The sequence below is a fragment of the Dictyostelium purpureum genome (genome assembly GCF_000190715.1).
Source record: "Dictyostelium purpureum unplaced genomic scaffold DICPUscaffold_109, whole genome shotgun sequence".
Lineage (NCBI taxonomy): Eukaryota > Evosea > Eumycetozoa > Dictyosteliales > Dictyosteliaceae > Dictyostelium > Dictyostelium purpureum.
This window is the reverse complement of record NW_003519446.1, coordinates 51,031-77,847: the sequence shown is the minus strand read 5'-3', so window position 1 is coordinate 77,847 and position 26,817 is coordinate 51,031. Positions and strand designations below refer to the sequence as shown.

At 25.2% G+C, this 26,817-nt stretch overlaps 9 protein-coding genes across 9 annotated transcripts; 3 read left to right on the top strand and 6 right to left on the bottom strand.

Annotated features, from left to right (window-relative positions):
* Positions 1-2,108: 2,108 nt before the first annotated feature.
* Positions 2,109-4,054, bottom strand: DICPUDRAFT_97816 (uncharacterized protein). The gene is made up of 5 exons (XM_003287694.1): positions 3,936-4,054; positions 3,571-3,813; positions 3,415-3,488; positions 2,284-3,354; positions 2,109-2,206 (listed from the first exon to the last, which is right to left on the bottom strand). Exons 2-5 carry the CDS (start codon positions 3,743-3,745, stop codon positions 2,165-2,167), a joined length of 1,362 nt encoding a protein of 453 aa, XP_003287742.1. The 5' UTR covers positions 3,746-3,813; positions 3,936-4,054; the 3' UTR covers positions 2,109-2,164.
* Positions 4,055-4,669: 615 nt separating this feature from the next.
* On the bottom strand, positions 4,670-7,828 carry DICPUDRAFT_55031 (uncharacterized protein; the record flags this gene model as incomplete). The annotated part of the gene is made up of 2 exons (XM_003287693.1): positions 6,530-7,828; positions 4,670-6,454 (listed from the first exon to the last, which is right to left on the bottom strand). The coding sequence occupies exons 1-2, from the start codon at positions 7,661-7,663 to the stop codon at positions 4,670-4,672; spliced, it is 2,919 nt and encodes a 972-aa protein (XP_003287741.1). The 5' UTR covers positions 7,664-7,828.
* Positions 7,829-8,816: 988 nt separating this feature from the next.
* DICPUDRAFT_78592 (uncharacterized protein) lies at positions 8,817-9,455 on the top strand (the record flags this gene model as incomplete). Its single annotated transcript, XM_003287702.1, has 1 exon — positions 8,817-9,455. The coding sequence occupies one exon, from the start codon at positions 8,817-8,819 to the stop codon at positions 9,453-9,455; it is 639 nt and encodes a 212-aa protein (XP_003287750.1).
* A 136-nt stretch (positions 9,456-9,591) lies between these two features.
* DICPUDRAFT_78591 (uncharacterized protein) lies at positions 9,592-14,136 on the bottom strand (the record flags this gene model as incomplete). Its single annotated transcript, XM_003287692.1, has 7 exons — positions 9,592-11,720; positions 11,806-12,159; positions 12,242-12,541; positions 12,624-12,887; positions 13,004-13,336; positions 13,407-13,688; positions 13,758-14,136. 7 exons carry the CDS (start codon positions 14,134-14,136, stop codon positions 9,592-9,594), a joined length of 4,041 nt encoding a protein of 1,346 aa, XP_003287740.1.
* A 604-nt stretch (positions 14,137-14,740) lies between these two features.
* Positions 14,741-15,405, top strand: DICPUDRAFT_55028 (uncharacterized protein). The gene is made up of 3 exons (XM_003287701.1): positions 14,741-14,868; positions 14,941-15,227; positions 15,312-15,405. The coding sequence occupies exons 1-3, from the start codon at positions 14,787-14,789 to the stop codon at positions 15,324-15,326; spliced, it is 384 nt and encodes a 127-aa protein (XP_003287749.1). The 5' UTR covers positions 14,741-14,786; the 3' UTR covers positions 15,327-15,405.
* Positions 15,406-15,444: 39 nt separating this feature from the next.
* On the bottom strand, positions 15,445-19,461 carry DICPUDRAFT_78589 (uncharacterized protein; the record flags this gene model as incomplete). The annotated part of the gene is made up of 6 exons (XM_003287691.1): positions 15,445-17,486; positions 17,549-17,902; positions 17,967-18,279; positions 18,388-18,644; positions 18,719-19,030; positions 19,113-19,461. The coding sequence occupies 6 exons, from the start codon at positions 19,459-19,461 to the stop codon at positions 15,445-15,447; spliced, it is 3,627 nt and encodes a 1,208-aa protein (XP_003287739.1).
* A 751-nt stretch (positions 19,462-20,212) lies between these two features.
* On the bottom strand, positions 20,213-20,587 carry DICPUDRAFT_78588 (uncharacterized protein; the record flags this gene model as incomplete). The annotated part of the gene is made up of 1 exon (XM_003287690.1): positions 20,213-20,587. The coding sequence occupies one exon, from the start codon at positions 20,585-20,587 to the stop codon at positions 20,213-20,215; it is 375 nt and encodes a 124-aa protein (XP_003287738.1).
* A 331-nt stretch (positions 20,588-20,918) lies between these two features.
* On the bottom strand, positions 20,919-23,891 carry DICPUDRAFT_15314 (uncharacterized protein; the record flags this gene model as incomplete). Its single annotated transcript, XM_003287689.1, has 3 exons — positions 20,919-22,862; positions 22,948-23,635; positions 23,719-23,891. Coding segments are annotated over 3 exons (2,805 nt in total), but the record flags the coding sequence as incomplete, so codon positions are not given.
* Positions 23,892-24,804: 913 nt separating this feature from the next.
* Positions 24,805-26,815, top strand: DICPUDRAFT_97813 (uncharacterized protein; the record flags this gene model as incomplete). The annotated part of the gene is made up of 5 exons (XM_003287700.1): positions 24,805-24,945; positions 25,031-25,136; positions 25,205-26,329; positions 26,403-26,516; positions 26,643-26,815. 5 exons carry the CDS (start codon positions 24,808-24,810, stop codon positions 26,813-26,815), a joined length of 1,656 nt encoding a protein of 551 aa, XP_003287748.1.
* Between the last annotated feature and the right edge of the window lie 2 nt (positions 26,816-26,817).

The following is a 26,817-nucleotide window of genomic DNA, read 5'->3' as shown; positions in this document are numbered from 1 at the left end:
TAAAATATTAATCTATATAATAAATATTTACACTCTTTATTATTTAAAGTTATTTTATATGAAGAAAATATTATACCCTGAGTATTGAGTATCATTAATATGGATTATATATGCGTAAATTTAATAATTAAATTTTATTTGTGTTAAATTGAAATAAGAAAAAATAAAATAAAAAAAAAGAAATTTTTAATTTATTATAATTTATTTATTGTTTATTTTTATATAAAAAAAAGACAACAAGTATAAAATGATTTTATAAATAATATAAAGATTTTAGTTGTATTTTATTTTATTATTATTAAATTATTATTTTTATTATTATTATTTTCTTTCATATGGAATAAATATAAAAATTATTTTTGAAATGGTGTAATTTTAAATATATTCCAATATGGACATATATTAAAATTTTTATTATTTGATAAAATATATTTTTTTTTTTATATATATAAAATATTATTATTATAATTATATTTATTAATAATATTATTATTAATTTTATTACAAATAAAAATTTGAATAATCTCTAATATATTGCGTGTGAATGTATTTTTTTAAATTATTTATTTTTTATTTTTTTAATTTTTATTATTATTATTATTTATTTTTAAAGTTACCATATTGTAAAAACAAATTATTAATATATATAATGTTTTAGCTGTTATCCAGTGGGTATTTTTTTTATTCGCGAAATTTTTTTTTTATATTGTAATTTGACAAAGATCTTATTTGTAAAGATATAGATAAAAATATTATAGGAGTGAGAGTGAATGAATAACAAAAATAACAATAAAAAAAAAAAATTTTAATAAATTAATATATAAAAAAAAAAAAAAAAAAATTTTAAATAATTTTAATGGGGGTGAATTGGCACTACCATTAAAAACATTACCTAAACAAGAAACTTTACAGCAAGAACGATAGTATTATATTAAATTATATTAAATGTTTTTTTGAGTTGTGTGTGAATAATTCTGTGCGTGTATGAAATTGGGTGGTGGGGGAGTGGGAATTTAATATGATATAATAAACAATGAAAATCAATATTATTATTAATTATTAAATATTTTATTAAAATATACCAAAACAATTCTATAAAAGAAATATAAAAAACAAAAGAATTTAAAAATAAATAATAATTTTTTGATTGATAAAAAAAAAAAAAAAAATGGTGGAACATTTTATTTGATTTTAAAAAAAAAAAAAAAAAAAAAAAAAAAGATATTTTTTAATTTTATTTTAAAATAAAAAAGTATAATACCAAAACATCCTTATTACTATTTTTTTTTTTTTTTATCAATATCTATTTCCTAATCAATAAAAAAAAAAAAACCACACATAATTTTAAAAAAAAAAAACAAAAAAAAAAAAAAAAATTTATATAAAACACTTACTTTAAAAAAAAAGATAATATTATATTAAATTATTTGTATTATTTGTTCGTGAATCAATGAGTTGTTAAAATAGTTTTTTTTTTTTTTTCTGGTGTGTTTTTATCACAAAATATTGCGAATTTAATAAATTAAAAATATTTTAAATAATAATTTTAAAATAATTAAATTATATTTTTTTTTTTATTAATTTTTTTTATTTTTAATTTTTTTAATTTAATTTTTAATTTTTTTTTTTTAAATATTTTTTTTTTTTGATAAATACACACTCGCGACCACACAAGCAATTTATTATTATCTTAAAAGAATATTCTTTTTATATTATAAGTAAAAATTATTTTAAAATAATTTTCATTTATTTTTATGCTTTTTTTCTGTTTAGTTTGTTCATTTTATTGCTATTTTATAAAAAAATGAAAATGTATTTTAATTTAATTTAATTTTTTTTTTGTAAATCATCTGTTACATTAAATTGTTTTATTTTATTAAATATATTTTTTTTTTTCGAAAATAGTTTGTGTGTTTTAATTTTTTTGTAACTAACATGCACAAAGGTTTATTAGATTCGATAATTTTGGATAGTTTATTGTTTTTTTTTAATTTTAGCTCTTTATTTAAATGTAACTTAAAAGTTTTTTAGATCAAAAAAAAAAAAAAAAATGGACAAAACATCAAACATAAAATAAATATATGGACTTTTCTATATTATGCAAAATTATAAAACTATACAATTTATTGTTTAAAATATTGATTTGTTTATTGATTTTTTTTTTTTAAAAGTTGCTGATATCCCTACCAAAAACAATGGTTCTTAACTATAAAAAAATAAAGAAAAATGAATATTAGTTTAAATATTAACATATTATATAATAAAGAGTTTTTAAATAAATACCCAATCCATTGGAACCATCATTTTAGCTCTCCAAGAACCCAATCTTGTTAAATAAGCAGATCTCCATGTTAAGAAAGCAATGAAACCAGAAAGATCAAACAATGGAGTTTGGAACAAACTATTTTTATTACCAATATAAGCCAATAAACCCATGAATTTAAATTTGAATTCTTGTGGTTGACGTGGATGTTCTCTTTCCTTATTGTTAAATTCCTTTGCAAGATATACACCTTCTTGACTTGCAACTTGAGCAGTTAATGGATAGTTCTCACCTTCGACGATTGAACAATCACCAAAACAATAAATATTATTAAAATTTTTAACTCTTAAATGCTTATCAACTAAAATTCTACCTGTGTGAGGATCCTTTTCAAATGGTGAATTTTTGATCAATGGGTTTGCGCCGATACCTGTTGACCATACCAATAGACCATATGGAATTTTAGTGCCATCTGCTAGTAAAACATATTCGTCAAATACTTCTTTGACTGGTGAGTGAGTTTTAACATCGATACCGCTCGATCTAAAGACCTTTAATGTTTTTTTAACTAGAGATTCATCGAATGCTGTTAAAATTTTTCCAGATGCTTCTAATAGAATAACCTTTACTTCATTTGGGTTAACTAGTGGGAAAAGTCTTTGAATATCTTCAACAAAAAAGTCATTTAACTCTGCAGTAAACTCTACACCGGTTGGACCACCACCTACAACCACAAATGTTAATAGTCTTTCTCTTTCTTTAACTGATACATCTGGTAATGATGCATTTTCAAAGCAATCAATAATCTTTTTACGAATAGTACGAGCATGTGCTAACTCCTTTAAATAATTTGCATACTTTTCAACGCCTGGTATACCAAAACTATTATTAATACCGCCTACGCCAATAACCAATTCGTCAAAATCCATAACAAAAGGAGTTTCATTGTGTAATTTCGATTTAACCAATAATTGTTTTTTATTTGGATCAATATTTGTTACTTCTGCATGAATATATTTGAAATCACTAATATCTCTTGTATTTCTTATTGGTTCTGCAATACTACGAAATTCCAATGTGCCAACTGCAGACTATAAAACTCGATGTTAATATTTTTTTTTTTTTTTTTTTATATATTAAAAATTACATACTGATGTTAAAAGTGGTGTAAATAAAAAGTGATTTCTTGGTGAAACTACAGTAACGTCATATTTAATAGTATTTACTAATATATATAAAAATAAAAATAAAAAATATATTAATATTAATCTTTTAAATTGTAATGTTTATTTTTAATGGATACAAACAATGCTTTAAATAACTGTAACTTGCCCAACCAGTACCAAGTAATACTAATTTTTCTTTTTTTTGAATTGATTTCTTTGCCTGTCTTCTTGCAATAGCTTTTTCTATTGATGATTTTGAAATAAAATCAACGACATTATTTCTAAAACGAGCAACTAAATGTGATACTTTAGGCATTTGCTTTTTTTATAAAAATATGTAAAATACCCTTTTACAATATGAACACCTAGTAATAAATAATTTTTCTTTTTTTTTTTGAAATTAAAAAATTAATTTGAAAAAAAAAAATTTTAAAAAAATAAATTAAATTAATTTAAATGAAAAAAAAAAAAAAAAAAAAAAAAAAGGAAATTTAATAAATATTTACTTATTATATAAATCGACTATTTAGTTAAATGGATTATTTAATAAACTATTTATTAAATATTCGTTATTTTATTATTTAATTTATAATTTTTTTATTTATATTTTTTTATTTGTTGTTTGATTATTTTTTAAACGAAAACAAAAAAAAAAAAAAAGTTGAAATCTTTTTATAATAAAAATAAATTAATTACCCATTCGTTTACATCATTTTTTAAATTGTGTCTCTATATTCCATCATCATTATGTAATTTAAAAATCAAAAAAAAAAATTAAAAAAAATCAAATTTAATTAAAAAAAAATAAATTATAAAAAATTAAATTAAAAAAAAAAAATTTTAATAGCGGCATATGACATAACACCCATTATGCTTAAAATAAACAATTCTTGGTTTATGCTATCCAAAAAAAAAAAAAAGAAAATAAAAATAATAAAGTATAAATAAAAATAAATGAATTAAATGGTTAGTACCCAAAAATTAATGATAATTGCGATGAAAAAGTTACGACTACTACCCCAAAAGTATTACCCCACTAATATTAAAGTTATTTGATTTATAAAAAAAAAAAAAAAGAGATAGATGGTTGACAGATATGAAAAAAAAAAAAATAGATAAATAAAAATGGGTTATTATTAATATGCATGATGATGGGTTATTTTTGTTATTATTTATATTTTTTTTTTTTTTGTGATTTTATTATTTATTACATGATTGTTATTTATTTTAAAAAAACTATTTAGTTATTTTGAGGTTGATTAAGTTTTTGAATATCCTCGCTGGAGCTAGATGGGGTTAATGAGCTAGTGGTTGAACTTGATGCGCTTTCTTTATCTTCATCAAATGTGGCTGGGCTAGATGAATCAGAAGAGGTGGTGTCAGAGACACTGGAAGAATAGTTTGAATCATTTACTTTATTTTCATTATTATTTTCGTTATTATTAGTGTTTGGTTCGATGGTATCATCCTTTAATTTTGGACCTTCATTTTCTTCTTTATTATTTTCGGTAGCAGTGGTTGATGCAACAGCAGTACTACTTTCTGATGATTGAACAAGATTAACTTGAACTGCTTCAACAATGGTTTCTTCATCATTGCCTTTAGTAGCAACTGGGGTTTCTTCAACAATAGTAACTGGAACCATTTCAACAGTTTTGGTATCTTCAGTAACTGGTTTTGATTCTTCGACGACTGGTTTTGATTCCTCAACAACTGGTTTTGATTCTTCAACAACTGGTTTTGGTGGCTCTTCAGTTACAACAGTAGTTGTTTCAGTTTGTTGGATAATGATTGGTTCAATAACAACTGGTTTTGATTCTTCGGTAGTGGTTGGTTTAGCTGGTTCTTCAACAGCGACAATTGGAACAACAAGTACTGGGGCATTGGAAGCGGTAGTGGTGGTTGTAGTAGTGTTTGATGATGATGGTTGTGATGGTTCTGGAATAGTATTAGTTGGTTTTGAAGTATCTTTAAAGCCACCTTCAGCATATTGATCACCATATAACTCTTTAATTTCATTTTCATATTTTGTAGTAATAATTCTTCTTTTTAATTTCTTTGTTGGAGTAAGTTCAGAGGTTTCGCCAGTCTCTTGGAATTCAACTGGTAAGATTTTGAATTTCTTAATAGTTGAAACATTTGGAAGTTTTGTGTTCATATCTTGAATGTGATTGTTGATATAGTTGTTAAATTCTTTATCGTTCATAGCCTCCTCCATGGTCTTTGGTAATGGATGGGTATAACCTTGGGATGGAAGTAATTTGAAGAGATCTGGATTGACAGTGATAAGAGCAACTAAATACTTTTGACGATCACCAATGACAACAGCTTGTTCTACACCAATAATTTGACGAATAAAACCTTCAATAAGAGTTGGTGAAATATTTTCACCACCAGCAGTAATGATTAATTCTTTCTTTCTATCAGTGATATAAATAAAGCCTTCTGAATCAATATGACCAACATCACCAGTGTGTACCCAACCGTCCTTATCAATGGTTTCTCTTGAAGCCTCTTCATTCTTGTAATAACCAACAAAACAATTTGGACCTCTAACAAGAATTTCTCCGTCTTCAGCAACTCTAACATCACTACCCTTCATTGTTTTACCAACACTACCAGTCTTATTTCTTGGATAACCAACACTTTGTGGACCTGATAACTCTGACATACCGTATGCTTCACATACTGAAATACCTAAACCCAAAAAGAAATCTAAAGTTTCTACTGAGATTGGTGCAGCTGCTGATGCTAAAAGTTTACATTGATCTAAACCTAAATTATAAATTGCTTTTTTGAATACTAATTTTTTAGCTATACCATAACCTCTTGGTTTCTTTTCACCTTTTTGAATATTATAACCACCCTCAACACCTTTCTTTTGTGCCCATGATACTAATTTCTTTTTAATACCAGTATTTTGACTTAACATTGATTGAATTTTAACTTGAATTTTTTCCCAAACTCTTGGTACACCAAAGAAAATAGTTGGTCTAACTTCTTGTAATGTATCTAATAATGTACCCTATAAAAATTATAATTATAAATATTAATATTTTATTTTAAATAATTATTAATTGTTAATATTATTATTACTTACACTAAGGGCAGTTTTTTGTGCAAATGCAACTGGGAAACCAAATACCATTGGTGCATATAATGATACAATTTGTTCAGCGATATGTGAAAGTGGGAGATAACTTATAATTCTTTCTGTTTGTGGAGCAGCAACATTTACAACATCGTAACCAATAGTATGAACAGTCCAAAGAATATTGCAATGTGTTAACATAACACCTTTTGGTAAAGATGTGGTACCAGATGTGTAAATAAGAGTGGCCAAATCACTTGGTTTGATATTTTTGGAGTGATTTTCAACTTCAGATTCTTCAATTGCTTTACCAAGATCCATAAATTGCTCCCATGTGTATACATAACCTGGATATTTAGTTGACATTGATAATGGTGTTTCGGCATCAGCGGTAGTAGTGGATTCTTTATCAGAGGTAGTGGTAGCGGCTGGCTCCATAATAACTAAAGCTTTAATATTTGGTATTTTATCTCTAATTGATAAATACTTTTCCAATTGTTTTATATCTTCAACAAAAACTAATTGAGCATCACTGTGAGTTGCAAAGTATTCACATTGACCTGGTGAAGAGGTGGTATAAACACCAGTTGGTAATGCATTAGAGTGAATTGCACCCAAATATGCAATATGCCATTCTGGAGAGTTGAAACCAATAACATTGATACCAGCTCTACTATGAACACCTAATGAAATAATTGATTTACTTGCTGCAATAACATCGTTTCTATATTGTTGCCATGTCCATTTCTTCCATGTACCATTTCTTTCGACTCTCATTGCTAATTGATTTGGTAATTTATTAGTTGTATATGAAAGTGCTTCCATAACAGTGCTTGGTAATGGAATATCTTTAACTATTGTTTTTTGTCTACCATTTGCTACTGGGGCTGGTGCTGCTGTGGTGGTTGGGGCTGGTGCTGTAGTGGTAGTGGTGGTTGGGGCTGATTGTGTATCGCTTGTGGTTGTAGTAGTTGTTGCTGGTGTTGATTCTGGTGCAGCTGTAGTAGTTGTAGTGGTGGTTGTTTCTTCTACTTTTGTTGAATTTGGTTGTTGTTGTGTATCTGTTGTGGTTGTTGTTGTTGTTGTTGTTTCAGTTGTCTTCACCTCAACAACTGAATCTTTATTTTCTGTTGCAGTTTCCATGTTACTGAGATATTATGTTATTTTTTATTTATATACAAAAAGTTGTGAATGTACTTAATAATACAATGTGTGTAAATTTAATAATATAATAAATAAAAAAATTAAAAATAAATAGATAAGATATAAACTTTTTTTAAAAAATATATATTTATATTTGTGTGTGGTGTATATGAGAATAAGAAAAAAATAAAAATTTTGAAATTTTTGGGTGCGAAAATCAAAAAAAAAAAAAAAAAAATGTTTTAATTAATTTTAATTATTTCAAATAATTAATATAAAAATTTGGGGGGGAAAAAATTAAAAGCAAATAATAATAAATAAATTAAAAATGTGTTTATAATGGTGGTGGAGTGTATATATATAAATAAATTAAAATAAATATTGTTTTCTATTTTTTAAATTAAAAAAAAAAAAAAAAAAAAAAAAAAAAAAAAAAAAAAATAATTCATTGTTAACGAATTTTTTAAAAAGTTTCTGAATTATGATAATTATTATTTTAAATTTTTTTTTTAAAATTTTTTTTTTAATTTTTTTTGAAAAATGGACAATCCATTTCATATTGGTTTTTTATTGTATGAAATCATTAGTATTGCTATATGATTAACTGTCAAAAAAAATTAATTTGGCAAAAAACTAAACTTTTTTTTTAAAATTATTGCGAATATTTTATTTTAAATATTTAAAATAACAATTTGCATCATGTTATCGGGAAATTTTCGAAATCCAAATGAACCACCAGTATAATTTAAATAATTATTATAATAATTTTTTTAAATAAGCAATTTCTTTTTTTATATTTCTTTTTTAAATGATTGCTTTATTTTTAGTTTTTAGTTTTTTTTTTAAAAAATAAAAGACAATTTTATCATTTTAAAATTTTTAGATATAACCCCAGGTTTAAATTTAAATTTTTTTTTTTTTCATTTATAAAATTTATTAACTTCAATTTTGATTTATTATTGATATCTCATTTCAACATTTTAAAGAGTAAATAAATAAATTCAATTAAATGTTTACATAATCATGATGATGGGCAATGAAAATAAAAATAAAAAAAACAAAAAAAAAAAAAATTAAAAAATTAAAAAATTAAAAATTTTTTAAAATTAAAAAAATCATTTTTCTTTTTTTCATATTATCAAAATAAAATAAAATGGATAATAATAGTGATAATAATAATAATAGCAGTAATAACAACAATAATAATAATAATAATAAAAATGAAGGATCAAAATTTCCAAAACATATATTTTTACCAACATTTTTAAATAAAGATATGCCAATTGGAACCTTTTTTGTAACTGCTGGTGTATTATCAATGGTTGGATTTGCAACAGGTTTATTAATTGGTTTTAGAAAGACAGGTGGAATCAAACAAACTCTTAGATCAGCACCACCAGGTGTAGTTATGGCAGCAAGTAAAGCTTTACTCGGTGGTACAGCAATTTGTGCAGGTTTTACAACTGGTTTAGTTTTCTTTTTAAAACATCAATATAACATTAAAACAGTAAAAGACTTTGGTGACATGATGAGAGGAAAACCATCAACACCAGAATTAACCTTAATTGACGAAAAAACCTATTTACAACAACAACAACAACAACAAGAATCAAATAATAATACAGATTTGGGCGAAGTCGATAAAGAAACTTTAGAAGCATTAAGAGCATTAAAATATATACCATTCGATTTCACCAATCAAGACGACAAAAACAATAATACTAACGATATTACTCAAAACCATGATATTGTAGATATAGGTATTAACGATAACAACTCTGACAAAAAATAAAAATTAAATAAAATAAAATTATTCTTTATGTATATTTTTTAAAATAAATATTTATTGTGTATCTTTTCTGGTTTTATTATTAATATTGTATGCGCATATTTTATATTGTTTATGGGTTGTAATTATTATTTTTGCTTTAAACTTTAGATTTTTTAAATATCTTGTATATAATAATTTTTAAAGGTAAGCAATGTTGTGAACGGTAAATTATACTTCCAATGATAATTAATACTACAATCAAGAAAACAGCACCACCTACAGCAATACCGACAATTTGAGTTTTGGTTAAACCAGACTTTTTACAAATTGAGTTTGGTGAGTTGGAGTTTGCAGATGAATGATCTAATATTACAGAAAAGTCAGGATCGATAGTTACAGACTTTTCAAAGTAGCCAATATTAATACCAATATAAAGATTTAATTGATTTTGCGAATTTGAAAAAGTTCTTGTAGAGATGTTGAGATCTTTTTGGTCAATGAATTCATTTGTTATACCTCTAATTGTATCATCCAACAAACATCTTTTAATTAAACGACCATATAATGAATGATTGTCGATTTGGATTTTAATAAAGTTTGAATTATCACCTGACGATGTATCACCAAACTGTTGTGAAGAGCATATATTATCAGTGCTTGATGACTGAAGACCTGCAGACATAACTAATTGTAAACTATTTAATTGCTTCTTGAATGGGTATTGACTGATCTCAACTGTATATTTTATGGAGGATGGATACATTTCTAAATCTTGGTTTGCAAATGAAATGGTTGTTTTTTCGGTAAACCATCTTAATATTGCATTGATATGAACAGTTTGATCTGATACTGTAATGTTTGTATAGTATTGATAGGTTGTATCGTTTATAGATGTAAATATCCACTTGTCAAATACTCTTTGTTCGACCACTTTGCCAAAAATATCCAACTCTCTTAATGATACCATAGAAATAAATGATTTATAAAGGATTTCATTTTTAATAGAGTCACTTGGTACTTCAATTTCGGTAGATGGATTGGTTGAATTTTGTTTTGGTGGTGATACTTCGATTACAAGACTAGAGCAGTCTGCACCAATCCATGGATGGATACATACACAACCAGTTTTTTGGCATGTACCTTGCAAAGGTGCATTACAGTTATTTATGCATTTTTGTGGTGGATTAGTGGGTGGCTCTGTGACAGGTGGTGGTACCCAGTTTGAAATAACTTTGGAGACTGGGGTTACTTTAAAACTATTAGTAGCAAATTCATTTTTGGAAATAACAAGGAATGGTTTGCTCTTTGGAGAAATATTTTTTATTAATACTGCAGTGTTATATTCTTTTGAGATGGTGGGATTTTCAGTGGTTCCTTCTTCACTAAGAATTGAGATTTGAGTTGATAATAGGTTTATGCCATAAATCCATAATTCGCTGCCTTCAGTTGTAATACTGCTTGATCCAGTTATTATTGGGCCACCATTGGTTGATCTTTCTGTTTTAATTTGGTTAATGAATCCCTGATCTCCCAACGATGCTGTGGATGATCCTCCAAATAAACCACCTCTATTTACAATACCATATACTTGCAATAAAATTGGATCTGGATATCCAAAACCCACAGGCAATTCTATACTACAACTATAATTACCTTCTCTGATGGAGACCGGTTCGACAAATGTAAATTTACATTCTATGGTTCTAAGATTAGTTGTGGATAGGTATACTATTGGAAGTTGAGAGTGTATCAAACCTTGAGAATCTTCGGTTAACAAAATAAAATCAACTTGTCTTGAATTGCTAAATACATCGATTTTAGAGCTTGAAACTGAAAAGCTTCTAATGAAGGGCTCAGAGGAATAAACAGCGTCACAATAAAGAGGGTCAGCAGTGAGTATATTGATTTTAGAATCATGCATATAGTTTACAAATGGATTGTTTAGAGAGGTGGAGATCGATTGAGAATATGAATTGTAAATGGAAAATGTTGAATTATAGCCTTGTTCATCAAATAAAACCACATCGGTAATAATATAGTCTTGAGCAAAGCATGGTTTTATAAGTGGAATCGAAATAGTATATTGAGCCGAATATTTACTACCACCTTTCATATTGTCGGTAGTCAATGTAAAGTTATTGGTATTTCCATCTGTTTTACCCCTAACAACAATATAACCATTTTTAAAACCATTATAGTCATCTTTTATTTCAAAATTCCAATTTAATGAGGTTTCAAAGGTTTCTTTGGTAATAATGGAAAAGATTGGACCATATTGATCAATATCTAAGTTTTTTTTTAAAAAAAATGTTAAATTAGTATTAATCGTATATTTAACCATTACTCGAAGTATGGGAATAAATTTGCTTACTTTTAGAAATTATATTGATTTGGGCTTTTTTTGGTAATATACTGCTCATTATATATTTTTCTGAAGAGAACATGATGGAGTATGGAATGGTACCTGGTTTGATATTAGCTTTGATAGAGAACTCAATTTGGAATCTATTGATGGTTGTGTTGTATATAGCGTACCACAAGTTTTCAGTCTTAAAATGATTTTTATTGGAGATATAGTTATTGGTTGGATCGTATAGGTATAGTGCTATTGGTGTATTTGGGTCGATATCAAAGTTTAAATAAAGTATGTTACTTGATGGTTTGTTAGTAACATCTACTTCATTGTACAATGCTGTAACATCTGAAAGTTTAAAATAATCGAAAGCTAGATAAAAAATTTTTTTAAATTGTATATTAATATATATTTATAAAATAATTGAAATGATTTATTCAAAAGTGGTTCTTACTAATTTCAGGTGATTTAAATCTTTGAGTTGATAGAATATTATAGAATTGGTTATTTATAAGGCCCCCATCGAGATTATTAAATCTAATAAACTTTATTGGGTTAAAGTTGTCAACCAATAGTTCATAATATCCATTAAAAGTATCACCTTTAACTAAAGTTTCTAAACCAAATGTTTGATAATCATTTATTTTAATCTGGTACACTGGCGTAAGTTGGGAACTAAGTGATAGTTTTAAAATATATTTAAAGGCATCTAATTTAATAAATTCAAAAGAATTGACCAATGGATTTTCGTGGGCTATTTTAATATTTAATAGGTTAAATAAATTAGAGTTTATGGGGTAGAATTTTAAATAGTTTTAATTATACTTTAAACTTACTACTACTTTGGGTTGGCACTTTATACGAAAAACCTTTCTGGCCTCTTACCGAATACATTGCTACTTCAGTTACGATTGGATCATTTTGTAAAGGAAGAAATGAAAAATCGTATTCGTAGTTATTCACATTTCCTTTAGAAAATCCAAATGGGAAGGTGGAAATAAATGTGTCATGGTAAGTGATGTAAAATGGTTGGAATGAATAGCCTAAGGTTGAAGAAAATTGAATGCCTTCGAATTCTAAATAGTTTCTTCTTGATCCATCTGTTGGAATATTGGGGAAAATAATATCTTTTTTTTTTTTTTTTTTTTTTAAAAAATTGTTAATATTTAAATATTGTGTTTTAAAATTTAAATAAATAATTTATATAATGCCATACCATGAATAGTGAATCCATTACTTAAGGTAATACTTGGGAAGTTAGAACCACTTTGGTAGATTAGCTCGTAGCTTACGGAATTACCAGCATTATTATTTGATATGTAGTCAAAATTACCAATATACAAATATTTATCTTCCATACTTTTAATTAATCTATAGGTAAAGTGTTTATTAAATAAATTGGAGCTTTTTTGTGCATAAAATGGGAGGTAGATATCACTTGAATTTGAAACAAATACCATTAATGGTGAGCAAAGATCACCCATTAAGCTTGCTTCTTTAAAGGAAGATAAGTTTGGAAAGGTGTTATAGTCATCAATATGATCGAAATCTAATTTAAATGGTTATCAAAGTTAATAAACTACTTTTCTTTAAAAATCACTATTATTTTTTATACATACATTGTTTTTTGTAATAATTCTTAAGTGAAATTGATTTATTTGATTGATTGGTATCCACGAAATATAAATCTATATCAGAATCAGGAATATCGGTTTTTATTTGAACTAAAATATATCCAAATGGTGTATTTTCTGCTAATATGGTACATTTGGAACAAGCAAGAAAAGAATAAGGAGTTTTATTTTCGAATGCATCCACTTTTAATAACGAGGTTATTCTACCAAATGAATCAATTGAAAATTCTGAAATTTTTTTAAATGAAACGGAACTTGATGATATATCTATTGGTAAAATTTTAATTAGTATTCCAATAATTATATTATAGTGGTATAAGGGATGATTATTCTTACATTTGCAATTATATTTTAGAGTTAATGATGCTGTATCTGGGTAGTTCACATTTTTACCATATATTGGTAGCTCATATTCGCTGCTTGATGATACAGCAAGAGTAGAGAATGAGAATATTGATGATGTTTCATTGTAGAATAGTCTTTGATATGGTATATCTGTACCATCCCTATAATACAATTTAATATCAGTAAATGAGCCACCTCTTGAGTCAAAAGCATAAACCAAGAAATCAAAACCACAATCTGAAGAGGAATACTTTAAGAGGTCATTTTTATCGGTTAAGTCTTTGAGTATGAATTCTGTGTTAATCGTATTAAAAAGATTAGTTAAAATGAATATAATAAAAAACAATTGTATTTGAGATTGTAATCTCATTTTTATATATATATATATATATAATAATTATAAATTTATTATTTATAATTATTTATTATTTATAATTATTTATTATTTATTATTTTTTATTATTTTTATTTTTTAATATTTTTTTGTTTTTATTTTTTTTCGTTTTGCAATATTACCATTAAACAACCAAAAAAATTTCCAAATCTTTTTTATTTTTTTTTAATTTTTTTTAAAAATATTTTGGTTGGTTTTTTAAAAATATGCTTTGCTGGATATTTTTAATTTTTTTATGCCGTCATTATATTTTAAACAGTCCATAAAAAATATATAATTAATATTGAAGCTATAATATTAAATTTATTAATATATCTATGTTATAAACTAATTTATTTTCAATTTTTATAGATATCTTTATTACTATAGTTATAGTATATAAAAAATATACACTGCTTTCCCAAATTTTTATACAATTATTTTATTTGTTTTTACTTGGATTTGTTTTTTTTTTTAAAATTTTTTTTCAAATAAAAAAAAAAAATAATTTGTAATTTTTTTATTTATTTTATTTATTTTAAATTAAATTTAATATAAAAATTACAATTTCATTTTTTTTTTTTTTTTTCAATTAATAACACACACACATATAGTTATAAAATTAATATAATAAAAGAAATAAAAATATGCAAATGATTGATGCTGAAATAATTAAAAAGTGCGAATATATGGACAATGAAGCATCGTTATGCTTTTTATTAATCAAAGGTATGTTATGACAAGAGTCAATATATTATTATATCATAGCCTTTTACTAATATCATATTCTTTTCCTCCAAGATGATAATATTGTTTACAAATCCAAATCATTTTTATTATTAGATAGTGATATATTACAATTTAAAGAGCTTTTTACAGCTTTTAATCAGGGACAGTTATTATCTATTAATAATGCACCATTTAGCGTAGATGAAAAGGATAATGTAGAGAATAATTATTTTACAGGCAAGGATAACAATGGTAATATAATCCATATCAAAGAGACACTAGGTTTCATCTTTGTGGTAATTGTTTCTCCAGACTCTTCATTAAAAAGAAAGGAAATCTTGGAATTAGCTCACAATCTTGTAAGTAGTCTTTTTTAATATTCAACATTTTAAAGAATACAGTAAACAAATTCATTTACTAACTAATATTTAATATGTATACAGATTGAAGTAAAATAAAGATAGAGAATAATATATAAATAAAAAAAAAATAAAAAATTAAATAAATAATATATATTTTGTTGTTTTTATTTAAATTAAAATGATTATTTTAATATTTTTGTTATTTGTTTCTTTTTTAAACTTTAGATTTTTTAAATATCTTATATATAATAATTTTTACAGGTAAGCAATATTGTGAACGGTAAATTATACTTCCAACTATAATTAATACTACAATCAAGAAAACAGCACCACCTACAGCAATACCGGCAATTTGACTTTTGGTTAAACCAGACTTTTTACAAATTGAGTTTGGTGAGTTGGAATTTGCAGATGAATGATCGATGATAACTGAAAAATCAGGATCTATTAATGCAAATTCTGTAAAATAAGCTAAATTAATACCTATTAATGATTGGGATTGATACTGTGTGTTGCTTGTGGGTAGACCATTATATCTATCATCGTGAAGTTGGAATTCATTAGATAGTGATCTTATTTTGTAATCTAATATACCTCTTTTAATAAGACGACCATATAATGAATGATTATCGATCTGAATTTTGATATAGTCCGAATTATCGCCTGATGATGTTTCACCAAACTGTTGTGAGGAGCACATATTGCTTTGGGAGTCGGTTTCTATGGATGCTGACATCACTATTTGTAAACTGTTTAGTTGGCTCTTGAATGGGTATTGACCAATGTGAATTGTATACTTCATAGTGGATGGATTCATAAATATTTCTTGGTTTGCAAAGGTAACATTGGTCTTGTTGGTGAACCATTCAAGTGTGATAGTGACAGAAAAGGTTACATTTGATGATGTTGTAATATTATTTGTATATTTATTAACACTTTCGCTTACATTGGTATGGGTCCATTTTTCGAAATAGTACTGCTCCACTATGCTGTTACTAACATTTAATTCTCTTATTGATACTATTGATACGAGTGATTTAAAGAATTGGTTATTGTTAACAATGATTTCAGTTGATGGGTTTGTGGTATTAACTTTTGGGGGTGGAACCACTATAATTTGACTTGAACAATCTTCACCAATCCATGGCGAGTAGCATACACATCCTTTGTCGCTACAATAGCCCTTGGTACTACCACTGCAATCGTTTGTACATTTTTGAGGTGCATTGGTTGGTAAAGGCTCACCAAAATTAAATAAATGTGTTGGAACTGCTTTGTATTCATTTGATACACCGTAGCTATTTATTATTGTAATATAGATTGGCTTATCTGTGCTCTTAATTCCAATAGAGGCAGTGCAGTTATAACTTGATAGTATATCTGCTGTATATGTTTTATTGTCTTGGCTTTCATATTTTACTGAGGCAGAGATGATGTTTGTCAATTGGAATCCATTGATCCATAAGGTGGTGTCCATATTGGAGAATAAATTTGTTGATGTTATTGCTGGTAATAAAGAAATACCGGGTTCATAGTATGGGAAAGCGCCTGTGAGTTTTTCTAAACAATCTTCAGAGCAACCAACGCTTAAACCTGCGTTATTTAGTGCACCATAAACACTTACTGTAAATGGGCCAAAGTCTCTTGGAATTTCCAATGTGCATGAATAAGGAACTACACCAAAATTAGAGGTAAGGTTACGGGAAATGCATGATTCTATCCTTTGGTTTAGATTTTTTAAATAAACCACTGGGAGTTGGTATTGATTAATTCCGCTTTCTCCATCTGTATATTGAAATTGAAATGTAATGGTATTTTCTTTCAGTCTAGCATCGAAATATCCCAGTAAAGGTGGCGTTGTATCATCTGTGTCAAAGTTTTTAGAACAAATACTAGTTGCTACTACTTCTTGAGCCATATATTTCGCTAAAGGATTGCTTAGTGGGTCTATATCTCCATTCTTATTATAGTATGATGTATAGCCTTGATTATCTTTTAAAAATACTTTTTTAATATAAAATTTTTGGGTTGAGCAATTGATGAATGATGGTATTTTTATTAAATATGTTCCAATGAATTGGTCTCCTTTCTTTCGATTTGAAGAGTTTAATGTATAGTTATATACTGAATAGTCCACTTCACCTACTATTAAAACATAACCTTCATCAAAGCCATTAACCAAATCTTCGATTTCTAAAGTCCATGAACCAGTTTCATTTGAAACACTTGAAAAAATAGGGCCTCTGTTATCAAATACTATTTAAAATATAAAAGTTAGTAAAAATAAATATATTTCTTTTTAAATATTTAATAAATACATTTTGAGGTAACATTAAGTTGGAAGTCGCTTTGGAACAGCGAGTTTGAAACAGAGTAAGAGTTTAAATAGTCATAGTAAATTATATATGGTAAATACCCAGTTTGAATACTATTGGCTTTAATTATAAAATTAATTTCAAACAGACCTAAATCGTTATTCCATCTTGCAAAGAAATGGTTCTTTGGGTTTTTATAATCTTTTTTTGGATCGTCATTGATTATCAATGAGAATACTGTATCTTTGTCAACTGTTTCTGAAAAACCTATAAACATTTTATTTGAAACAGATTTGTTTGTTATATTTACTGTTTTATCTGAAAATGTTATTAAATTGATCGAAAAGATATTTTTAACTATAGATATTAATGTATTAGTATTTTCGGAATTATAGTTTTAAAACTAATTTAAACCACTTACTTGTTTTCATAGGCGATGTCAATAATGTGGGAGAGTAGACCGAAAAAAATGTATTATATTCTGCAATATTATCGAAATCAAAGTTGGAAGAAATAATTAATTTGTTTGTTGTTGACTTGGATAAATCTTTAACAAATTCAAAAACTCCTGACTCTACTGAAACAAGTTTATCTGATCTAAAAATTTCACCAAATAGATTGATCGATACAGATGAGTTGGTCAATGTTGTTTTATAAAGAAAAGTTGAATCATAAAGATGTGTACTTTCCAAAATATTAATTTGGGGTGCAAATATTCCGACTACAATTTGGACCTATTAGTATGGAGTTTTTTTCAAAAATAAAGAAAAAAATGTATAGTTACCAGGTTGTAATGCTAATGATGTTTGTAGTATAGTATCTTTATCATTCTGAAGACTAACTAAAATTTTTCCTATTCTAGATGATCCCCATACCAAGTGGGTCGAAGCATATGTGCATACAGACTTTATGCATGACTCCATACCATATGGGAACTGGGTTGCAATTGAATAATCCTTGAATTTTGTAAATAGATCATAAAATTCATATCCACTTTGAATTTCATTTTTGACTTTAATTGGAACATATTGATATGGAATAGGATAAGAACTAATCATCAAATCAAGCATACAATTTGATAAATGAGTGATTCCATATGCTATTTTAAATTTATAATAAAAATTAGAATTGGTATATTTATAAATTATTAATTGAATATATGATAATAATTACCATTAAAAGTAAGTGTTCTTGAATTTAGGTTATCTAAAAAAGTATTGTTTTGAGAATAAAAATTGAATGTCATAGTATTTGGGACTATGGAAGTTGGTTTGATTTTACCAACATATATTGTTTTGCCGGTGGAAGTATAATAAGCTGCATTTGGAGTTTCAAAATTGTAATCGTTGGTATGGCTTATGTATAAGTTTTCGGAAGGGTTACTATCTAATGTAAAAGTATACAGTGGTAAAGCACCACCATTTATATTAAATGTTAAGAGGTCTGGTATAAAATTAAACCCTTTGAAATCGATACCTTTTTTACCTAGTTTTTATTTTTTTAAAAAAGTATTAATATTAAATTGTTTGAAATTAAAAAATATTATTTTTATTTAGTGTATACATACTTTGGAAAATTGAGCTTATATCAAAGCTAAATTCTTTATCATTTATAATAAAAGTCCTTTTATAAGTTCCAACCAATTGTTTTGGATTAGAATTTATTAACAACGCCAACTCTGTGTCTGTTAATCTAATGGAAAAACAGTTATCGCACAAATCTGAGTCAGTGCAGCTTGAATCTAAAGAACATAACGATTTAAGTTTATTTGTTAAACCATCAATTTTTATATACCCCAAAAGATTTAAGTTGGATTTATAAAAATCTATTAATGGTCCTTTATAGAATCTATTATTAATAATTGTAAATTTTAAATTATCTGTATTAATTTTTTGACATGAAAATTTAATATTCATTGTTTTAGAAAATCCACTGGAAACTAATGTTGCAGTAGAATTAAAATTAAATTCTCCATAGGTTTTGTTTAATGTTAGTTCATAAATTGAAGATGATGCACCCCCTATTTGAAAGAAAAATAAATAATTTTTAAAAAAAACATTAAGTAATATAAATTAAAATAAAATAAATAAATTAATAATTACCCGAGATTAATTTGAGATTGGCACTTGAAAAAAATGTATCAAAGGCTCCAGAACCATTAAAATAAATATATAAAGTAATAGCACATGTTTGAGAGGATGAGTATGTTGGATAAAATGTGTGGTTTTCTGTTAAGTCGCGTATTTCTAGGCTGTCTTGACATAGAATATTTTTAAAAAAAAATAAAAATAAAAAAATAAAAATTTTATTTGTGGGCATTCTTTTACTATTATTTATTTATGCACATATATAAAGAATTAGTTTAAAATAAAAAAAAATAAAAAAAAAAAATATTGATTTTTTTTTTTTTTAGATATTTTAGTTAATCATTTAATAAAATTTTTTTTTTTTTTTATATTTTAAATATCCCCCAATACAACGTTCTGAAAGTTAAACCCAACTTCAATGGAAAAATAATTTTACAATAAAATTTTTTTTTAATTTTATTTAAAAAAGATTAGTTTATTTACATATATTTATGGTTTGGGCTCATGGATGTTACTAGATATTTTTTTTTGTATATGATTTGATATTTTTTTTTTTTTCTTCTAATTTTTACTTATTTTATTATTTCTTTTTATCATCATTTTCATCGATTCCAAGTTTTTTATTCATTTGTGCGATAGTTAAACCTTCTAGCTCTGCCAATTTGCCTATGATTGCTTGACATGAATCTTTAATTTCATTGTATTGGTGAACCTTATCTAAATTTCTTTTTGCATCATCATCGAGTTGTTTCATTTGTGCTCTGTATGGTTCTAATTGATCATTTAGTGCTCTCTCTTGTTCTTGTAATTCTTCAATTTCTTTGGTTAATTTTTCAATATTACTATCTTTCCAATGAATTTCAATTTCCCCATTTTCTTCTAATTTTATTATTTTATTTATATTGTGGTAATCCTTTTTGCTTGATGAAATAATGTTAATATTTTCATTATACATATCTATATTGATATTTGTGTTTGAAAAATTTTAAAAAAATGAAAAAAATATTAAAAATTTAAAATTTTTTTTTTTTTTTTTTTTAATTATTGGAATTATTGGAATTCTTTTTAAAATTTAAATTTAAAATCGATTTTAAAATTAATTTATCCATTTAAATTTCAAATTTTATAAAGATTTTCAGTGGAAAAAGTTTTTCAATTATACAAAGCTAAGATTTAAAAAAAAAATAATTATATTTTATTTATTTTTTATTTTTTGATACTACTGCTACTTTGGTTTTAGTGGCGGTTGTAGTTTTAACTGGTTGTTGTTTTTGTTGTGGTTGTGGTTGTGGTTGTTTAGTTTGTGATTGTATTTTTAATTTTGATAATTTTTCTTTCAAGTTCTTTAAATCTTCAGCTTTTTTATATAATTTAATTTGTTGGTTATATTCTAAATAATTTTTAGTGAAATATTCGAAATTTGGAATACCATCTTGGTTAACATCTGTATTTAAAACTTTTTGAATTGATTTATCGCTAGATTGTTGTTGACATTGTTTGAGGAAACTTGATTTATTATATTGTTTTTGTGGTGTAATAAATACATAGATTTCACGATTTTTGTATGATTTCTTTAATTTCTTTGCTTTAGTTTCTAAATAATGTTCTTTTGGTGGTTCGATTTGAGGATTAAAGCCACCTTTGCTATTATCAAAAGCAAGATATAATTCGATTGGTGATTTTTCACGAGAGATTGATTGTTTTGCCATTTGTTCTTCGCTGTATGATAAAATACGTTTTACGATTGGCTCGATCTTTGGATGCCAATGACGGGTGAATAAAGTTAATTCCCAAAGAGTTGTAGCGAATGGGTTGCAATGGTCTGGATCTGGTGCTTCATAAACGTAATCACCACCACTAAAAGTTTGATCCATCTCTAAGAGACGTTGGGTTTGTGGATAAATGACAAATAATTGTTTAATGAATGAAACGATTGCCAATGAGGCATGTGGTGGTAATGCAAGCGAAACGGTGGCCAATCTTTTAATGTAAGCGGCAACACGACCAACTGCAGTTTGTTTCTTATCACCCAACATTAAATAGAATGCCTCTAATGCAATTGGAATATTTGATTGTTGATCTGGAAGAATCATTTCGGTTAACAAACCATATACTTTGACATAGTAGTCCTTTAAATCTACATTAAGGGAGTTACCATGTAATTTGATTGTTTTAAAAGCAGTTATATTTGTATTTAAAGCGTTGGCAATTGATGTGATACCATTCTCAATGAGCTCTCCCAATACTCTCAAGAGATCACCCAAGAAATCAACGGAAATTAAATGTGAGAATTTAGCAAGACCTTCCAATACACTATTGAGGGCTGGTGATTGTGGAGCCTTTTTAATAATTCTAAAGTAGAGAACAAAAATTGATTTTAAAATTTCAGTTTGGAGGAATTTAACTTCTTTGATGGTATATTCGGCTTCGGCTTCCTTCATTTCTTTTTCGATTTTCTTTTCTTCCTTTCTCTTTTTCTTTTCGGTACGAGTAATGTGTTTACCCATTTTTTTATCTTGAATGGTCTTTTGATCGGTAGCTAAACCGAATGGATTGACTTTATCGACTACATCACTTAAACGAATAGCTAAGAAAACTCTAATTACTTTTGGATCGATCATGTATTGTGCTGATTTGGCTACATTTGCTAAACAACGTACTACCTCTAACGATGTTTCACCACCAGTTGAATCCCTTTCAAATAATGTTTTAATTGCTTCTAAACACATCATAGAGATTTCTTTTTCTCTGAATACTGTGAAACGACATGTGATAGTAACTAAATTGGTACGGAAATTGAAATGTGGATGAGCACAAAGTAATGTTGATACTGCTTTAAGGATACATTGTAATAATGATGTGAGATCGTTGTTGCTATAACCACCATTAATTTTGAAAAAACCGATACCATTGCCTTGTGGTTTCTTTCTTTGTAATAAAGCTACAATATTGTTGATTGAGTTTTCGATTAAAACTAAATAATTTTGATAAAACTTTAATAATCTCTTTTCATATTCCTTAATCTTTTTAACATCTTTACTAAGCTTTTGTTTATCCTTCTTATCGCCTGCACCTGATGGATCTTTGAGTTCATCAACTAAATCTTTACTGATTTTATAACCTGGAATAATATCTTTAAATACAGCACATAAAGATAAAATACTATATTTCTTAATAACAATATTTTTATTATTTATACAAATTGAAAATAAATCTTTAATTGAATTAATCTTTAAAAAAATTTAAAAAAAAAAAAAAATGAATATTAATATTTATAGATATTATTATGTTATTTTATAATTATATTATATTTACATTAATTTCTGGATTTGAAATAATGGTTTGTGATGATCTTGCTAAATTATTTTTTGCACTTTGAATTAATTGTTGTTCTTTTAAATATCTATCGGCTTCGCTTAATTCGCCTAATCTTGCTTCATCAAATGGTGAGACTTCAGCTGTTTCATAATCATCCATATCCTCGCCTTGTAACTCCTCAACATTTAATTCTGTGTCACTTTCATCTGATTCTTCTTCTTCTTCTTTAGATTTTTTTTGTGGTGGTTTTGGTTGTTCTTTAACTTCTGGTTGTGGAGTTGGTTTCTTTTTCTTATTATTTTTATCTTTTATTTTTCTTTCTTTTAAAACCTGTTCCTTTATATTTTCCATAATCTTTTCTTGCTTCTCTTGACTTTCTTTATAATCTTTTGCAGATATGACTTGAGTAATTGGTTTAATTCTACCATCATGTGTTTTAATTGGTAATTTCTTCTTTACGACTGCTTCTTGTTTCCATTCTCTTTTAACATCATTCATAACTTGCTCTTCAATTATATCATCATCATCACTAAAATCATCATCTTCATCTTCATTAAAAACTTCATCATTTTCATTTAATTCCTCTTCTTCATCGTCACTAGATTCTTTAAATTTTCTTTTAAATGAATTTTTATCGATACCATCTCTTTCCATTTGTTTTGATAATGATAATTTCTCTAATTTACTATAATAAAATTTAAGATGTTAATATTTATTTTACAATTACTATAGTGAAATTGATTTCTAAAATTGATTCTTAAAACTTACGCATTTTCTAAATTTGTGTTAACAAAAGATGAATTGACAAAGAAATCTTCATCATCAGTTTCAACTTCATCATCACCTGCAACAACATGACCTTGGCTACCTTTTTCACCCATGGAAAAAAGTTTTTCGAACTTTGCTAATTCTTGAAATGAAAGATTTTCATCTTTTGGTAAAGTTTGTGGTTTGAAAACTCTTTTTTTTGACATTATATTAAATAAATTTTAGATATTTATAAAATGAAATTATAATTTGTAAGTATAAAGATGATTATAAGAATATATTATTATTATTAATTAATTATAATTGTAATTTTATTATATATATAAAAATTATATTTGAATATGATTGAAAATAAAAAAAAAAAAAAAATTTCGTTTATCGTTTTTTTTTTTTTTTTAATTTTTTTTTTTTTTAATTTTTTTTTAAAATTATTTTTTAATTATTTTAATTTTTTAAAAATTTTTATTTTTATCTCTTTTTTTTATATAAATGAATTTGATTAAAATAATTAAAATAATTAAATAAAAGGATCCTTGTTTTATCGATTTAAAATGAGTTATAAAAAAAACAATGATTTAAACATTTTTTTTTTCTTTTTTTTTTTTAAAATAAAATATACTGAAAAGGAATATAAATGAACAATTTAAACCTTTTTAATATATTTATAGAATAAAAAAATTAGTCTAAATCCGAATTATTATAAATTTATTTTGGTAGGAATCAAATTAAAAATAATAATTGATCAAAAAAAAAAAAAAAAAAAAAAAAAAAAAGATTTATATTTCAACTTCATTTTTCTATTTTCTAATTATATGTTATTGGATAAATATAATATTTTATAATAGATAAAAGTGTAATGACAATGAATATATTTATTTATTTATTTTTTATTAAAAAAAACCCATTTCCCTCTCAAATTTTATTTTTGAAAATTTTTAAAATTTTTAAATATTTTTTTTTTAATTTTGTGTTTATTTTAATTTTATCTATTTAATAATTGTAAAGAAATTGTTTATTTGTGTAACATTAAATAAAATATCTTTATAAGTTCAATATTTTATTTCAATAATCGATAAATAATAAATAAAAATGACAAAAAGAACATCAATAGAAGCAATAAATAAAAATAATTATTCATCAATTGATGATATTAAAAAATCATTTCAATCAAATATGGAAACTTTATTAGAAAAAGATAGCAATGCTGAAAACAGTTATAAAAGAAAAGTAAGTAGATTTTATATATTAGTTAAAAACCAATACATTAAATATTCTTAAAATTTAAAAGTACTAACGGTCTTTTATAATATAGTATATTAATTTAAAAGAATCAGTGGGTACAATTAAAAAATTAAGATTTACAGAAACTGAGCAACTTTTCGAAGAGTTTAAAATTAAAGCTGAACAAAGAGATTCTGGTTTGTATTTTAATAATAATAATTAAAAAAGTAAATAAAAATTTTATTAATATTTTATATATTTTTAGATGCCAGAAAACTTATAAATAAAATTAAAAGAGAATTGGATAATTATAAAACAAGTAACAAAGTATTAAAAGAAACATTAAATTCAAATCATGGATTCGATTGTGAAACTATAAGAAAAGATATTTTATTAAGGGTTGAGGACGATCATAAATTTTCAATTTCACAATTAAAATTAAATTATGATGAAAAGATGTCACAATTAGAAAGTTCAAGTAATCAAATGATTGTTGAAAGAGATCAAAATAAAGAAAAGATTACACAATTAGAATTGGAAATTGAAAAATTAAAACAACAAAACCAAGAACAACAAGAAAAAGAAAAATTGGAAAAAGATCAATTGGAAAAAGAATTTCAAGATAAAATAATTCAAGAAAAAGAAAAATTAGAAAAAGAATATCAGCAACAACAACAACAACAGCAAAAAGAAAAGGAGCAACAAGATCAACAGGATCAAAAAGAAAAACAAAAAATTCAAGATATCAGTTTAATAATCAAAAATAATGAGCAAATCGATCAATATTACAAGGATATTATCCAAGAGTTAAAGTTAAAGTTTGAGGAAGAAAGCAAAAATAATAATTTGAAATTTGAACAGATCATAAAGAAATCAGAAGAGAAATTAGCAGAGTCATCAAAGTTAATTTTGAAATTAGAAACAGAGAAAACAGACTTATTGGGTAAATTTCAAATGTTATCAAATAAATTTCAAGAAAAGTCAAATAATCACAAGGAGTTATTAATGCAGTTTGAAGAGTTAAAACAAAATATTATTAATGAACGTGAAGAATTTAACAATATAAAAAATAAAGAAATCGAACAATTAAATAAAAAATTACAAGATAAATCAAATGAATTGCAAGAGTTAAAGGAATCGACCGAGCAATCAAAGATCGAGTTACAAAAAGAATTTGAAGATATTCAAGCTAAATTTGATGAAAATTTAATGGAACAGCTCAAAAAGAAAGATCAAGAACTCGAGGATCAAATCAAAAAACACAACGAAGAAATTGAAGAATTGGAGGAAAGACTTGAAAAATCAAATGATGACTCTTTACCAACTGTTGAAAATCTTTTAAATCAATTAAAAGACCAAAAATTAGAATTGGATAGTTTAATTTCAAAAAGTATGCATTTATTATTATTCTTTTTAAACTTAAATATTTAAAATTAATTCAAATTACTATTGTTAAATTATAGATACAACAAGTTTAAAATATATAGAGTTATTCGAAATTTTCACTCATCTTAAAATTATCCAAGTTACAGACACTACCTATGAGCTTATTTGTCAAAATCAATCCAATAATGCCAGTAAGTTAAATAATATTTTACTCATACACATTATATAAATACAACACATGAACATACACACTCATACACATACATATACAACATGCACATACTCATACTCACTAATACTTTTTTATTGTTTAATAGAAATTCATTTGAAGTTTTCAATTGAGGAGGATGGTAGTTATAGTTGCTCAACAATTTCAATTGACAATTGCAAAGATGAAAATAATATGTTTTCAGAAGAAATTATTTTCACAAAAGAAGATGCATCAGGATTTTTAGTAAATATGTTATCAATCATACTTAATGATCAATAATA

Excerpts from the sequence above, each read along its gene's own strand:
- DICPUDRAFT_97816 (XM_003287694.1), bottom strand. The coding sequence starts at position 3,745 with ATGCCTAAAGTATCACATTTAGTTGCTCGTTTTAGAAATAATGTCGTT. Across the intron at positions 3,489-3,570 it reads TTACAGTTATTTAAAGCATT|TAAATACTATTAAATATGAC; the intron begins GTTTGTATCCAT and ends TATATATATTAG. Across the intron at positions 3,355-3,414 it reads TTACACCACTTTTAACATCA|TCTGCAGTTGGCACATTGGA; the intron begins GTATGTAATTTT and ends CGAGTTTTATAG.
- DICPUDRAFT_55028 (XM_003287701.1), top strand. The coding sequence starts at position 14,787 with ATGCAAATGATTGATGCTGAAATAATTAAAAAGTGCGAATATATGGAC. Across the intron at positions 14,869-14,940 it reads ATGCTTTTTATTAATCAAAG|ATGATAATATTGTTTACAAA; the intron begins GTATGTTATGAC and ends TTTTCCTCCAAG.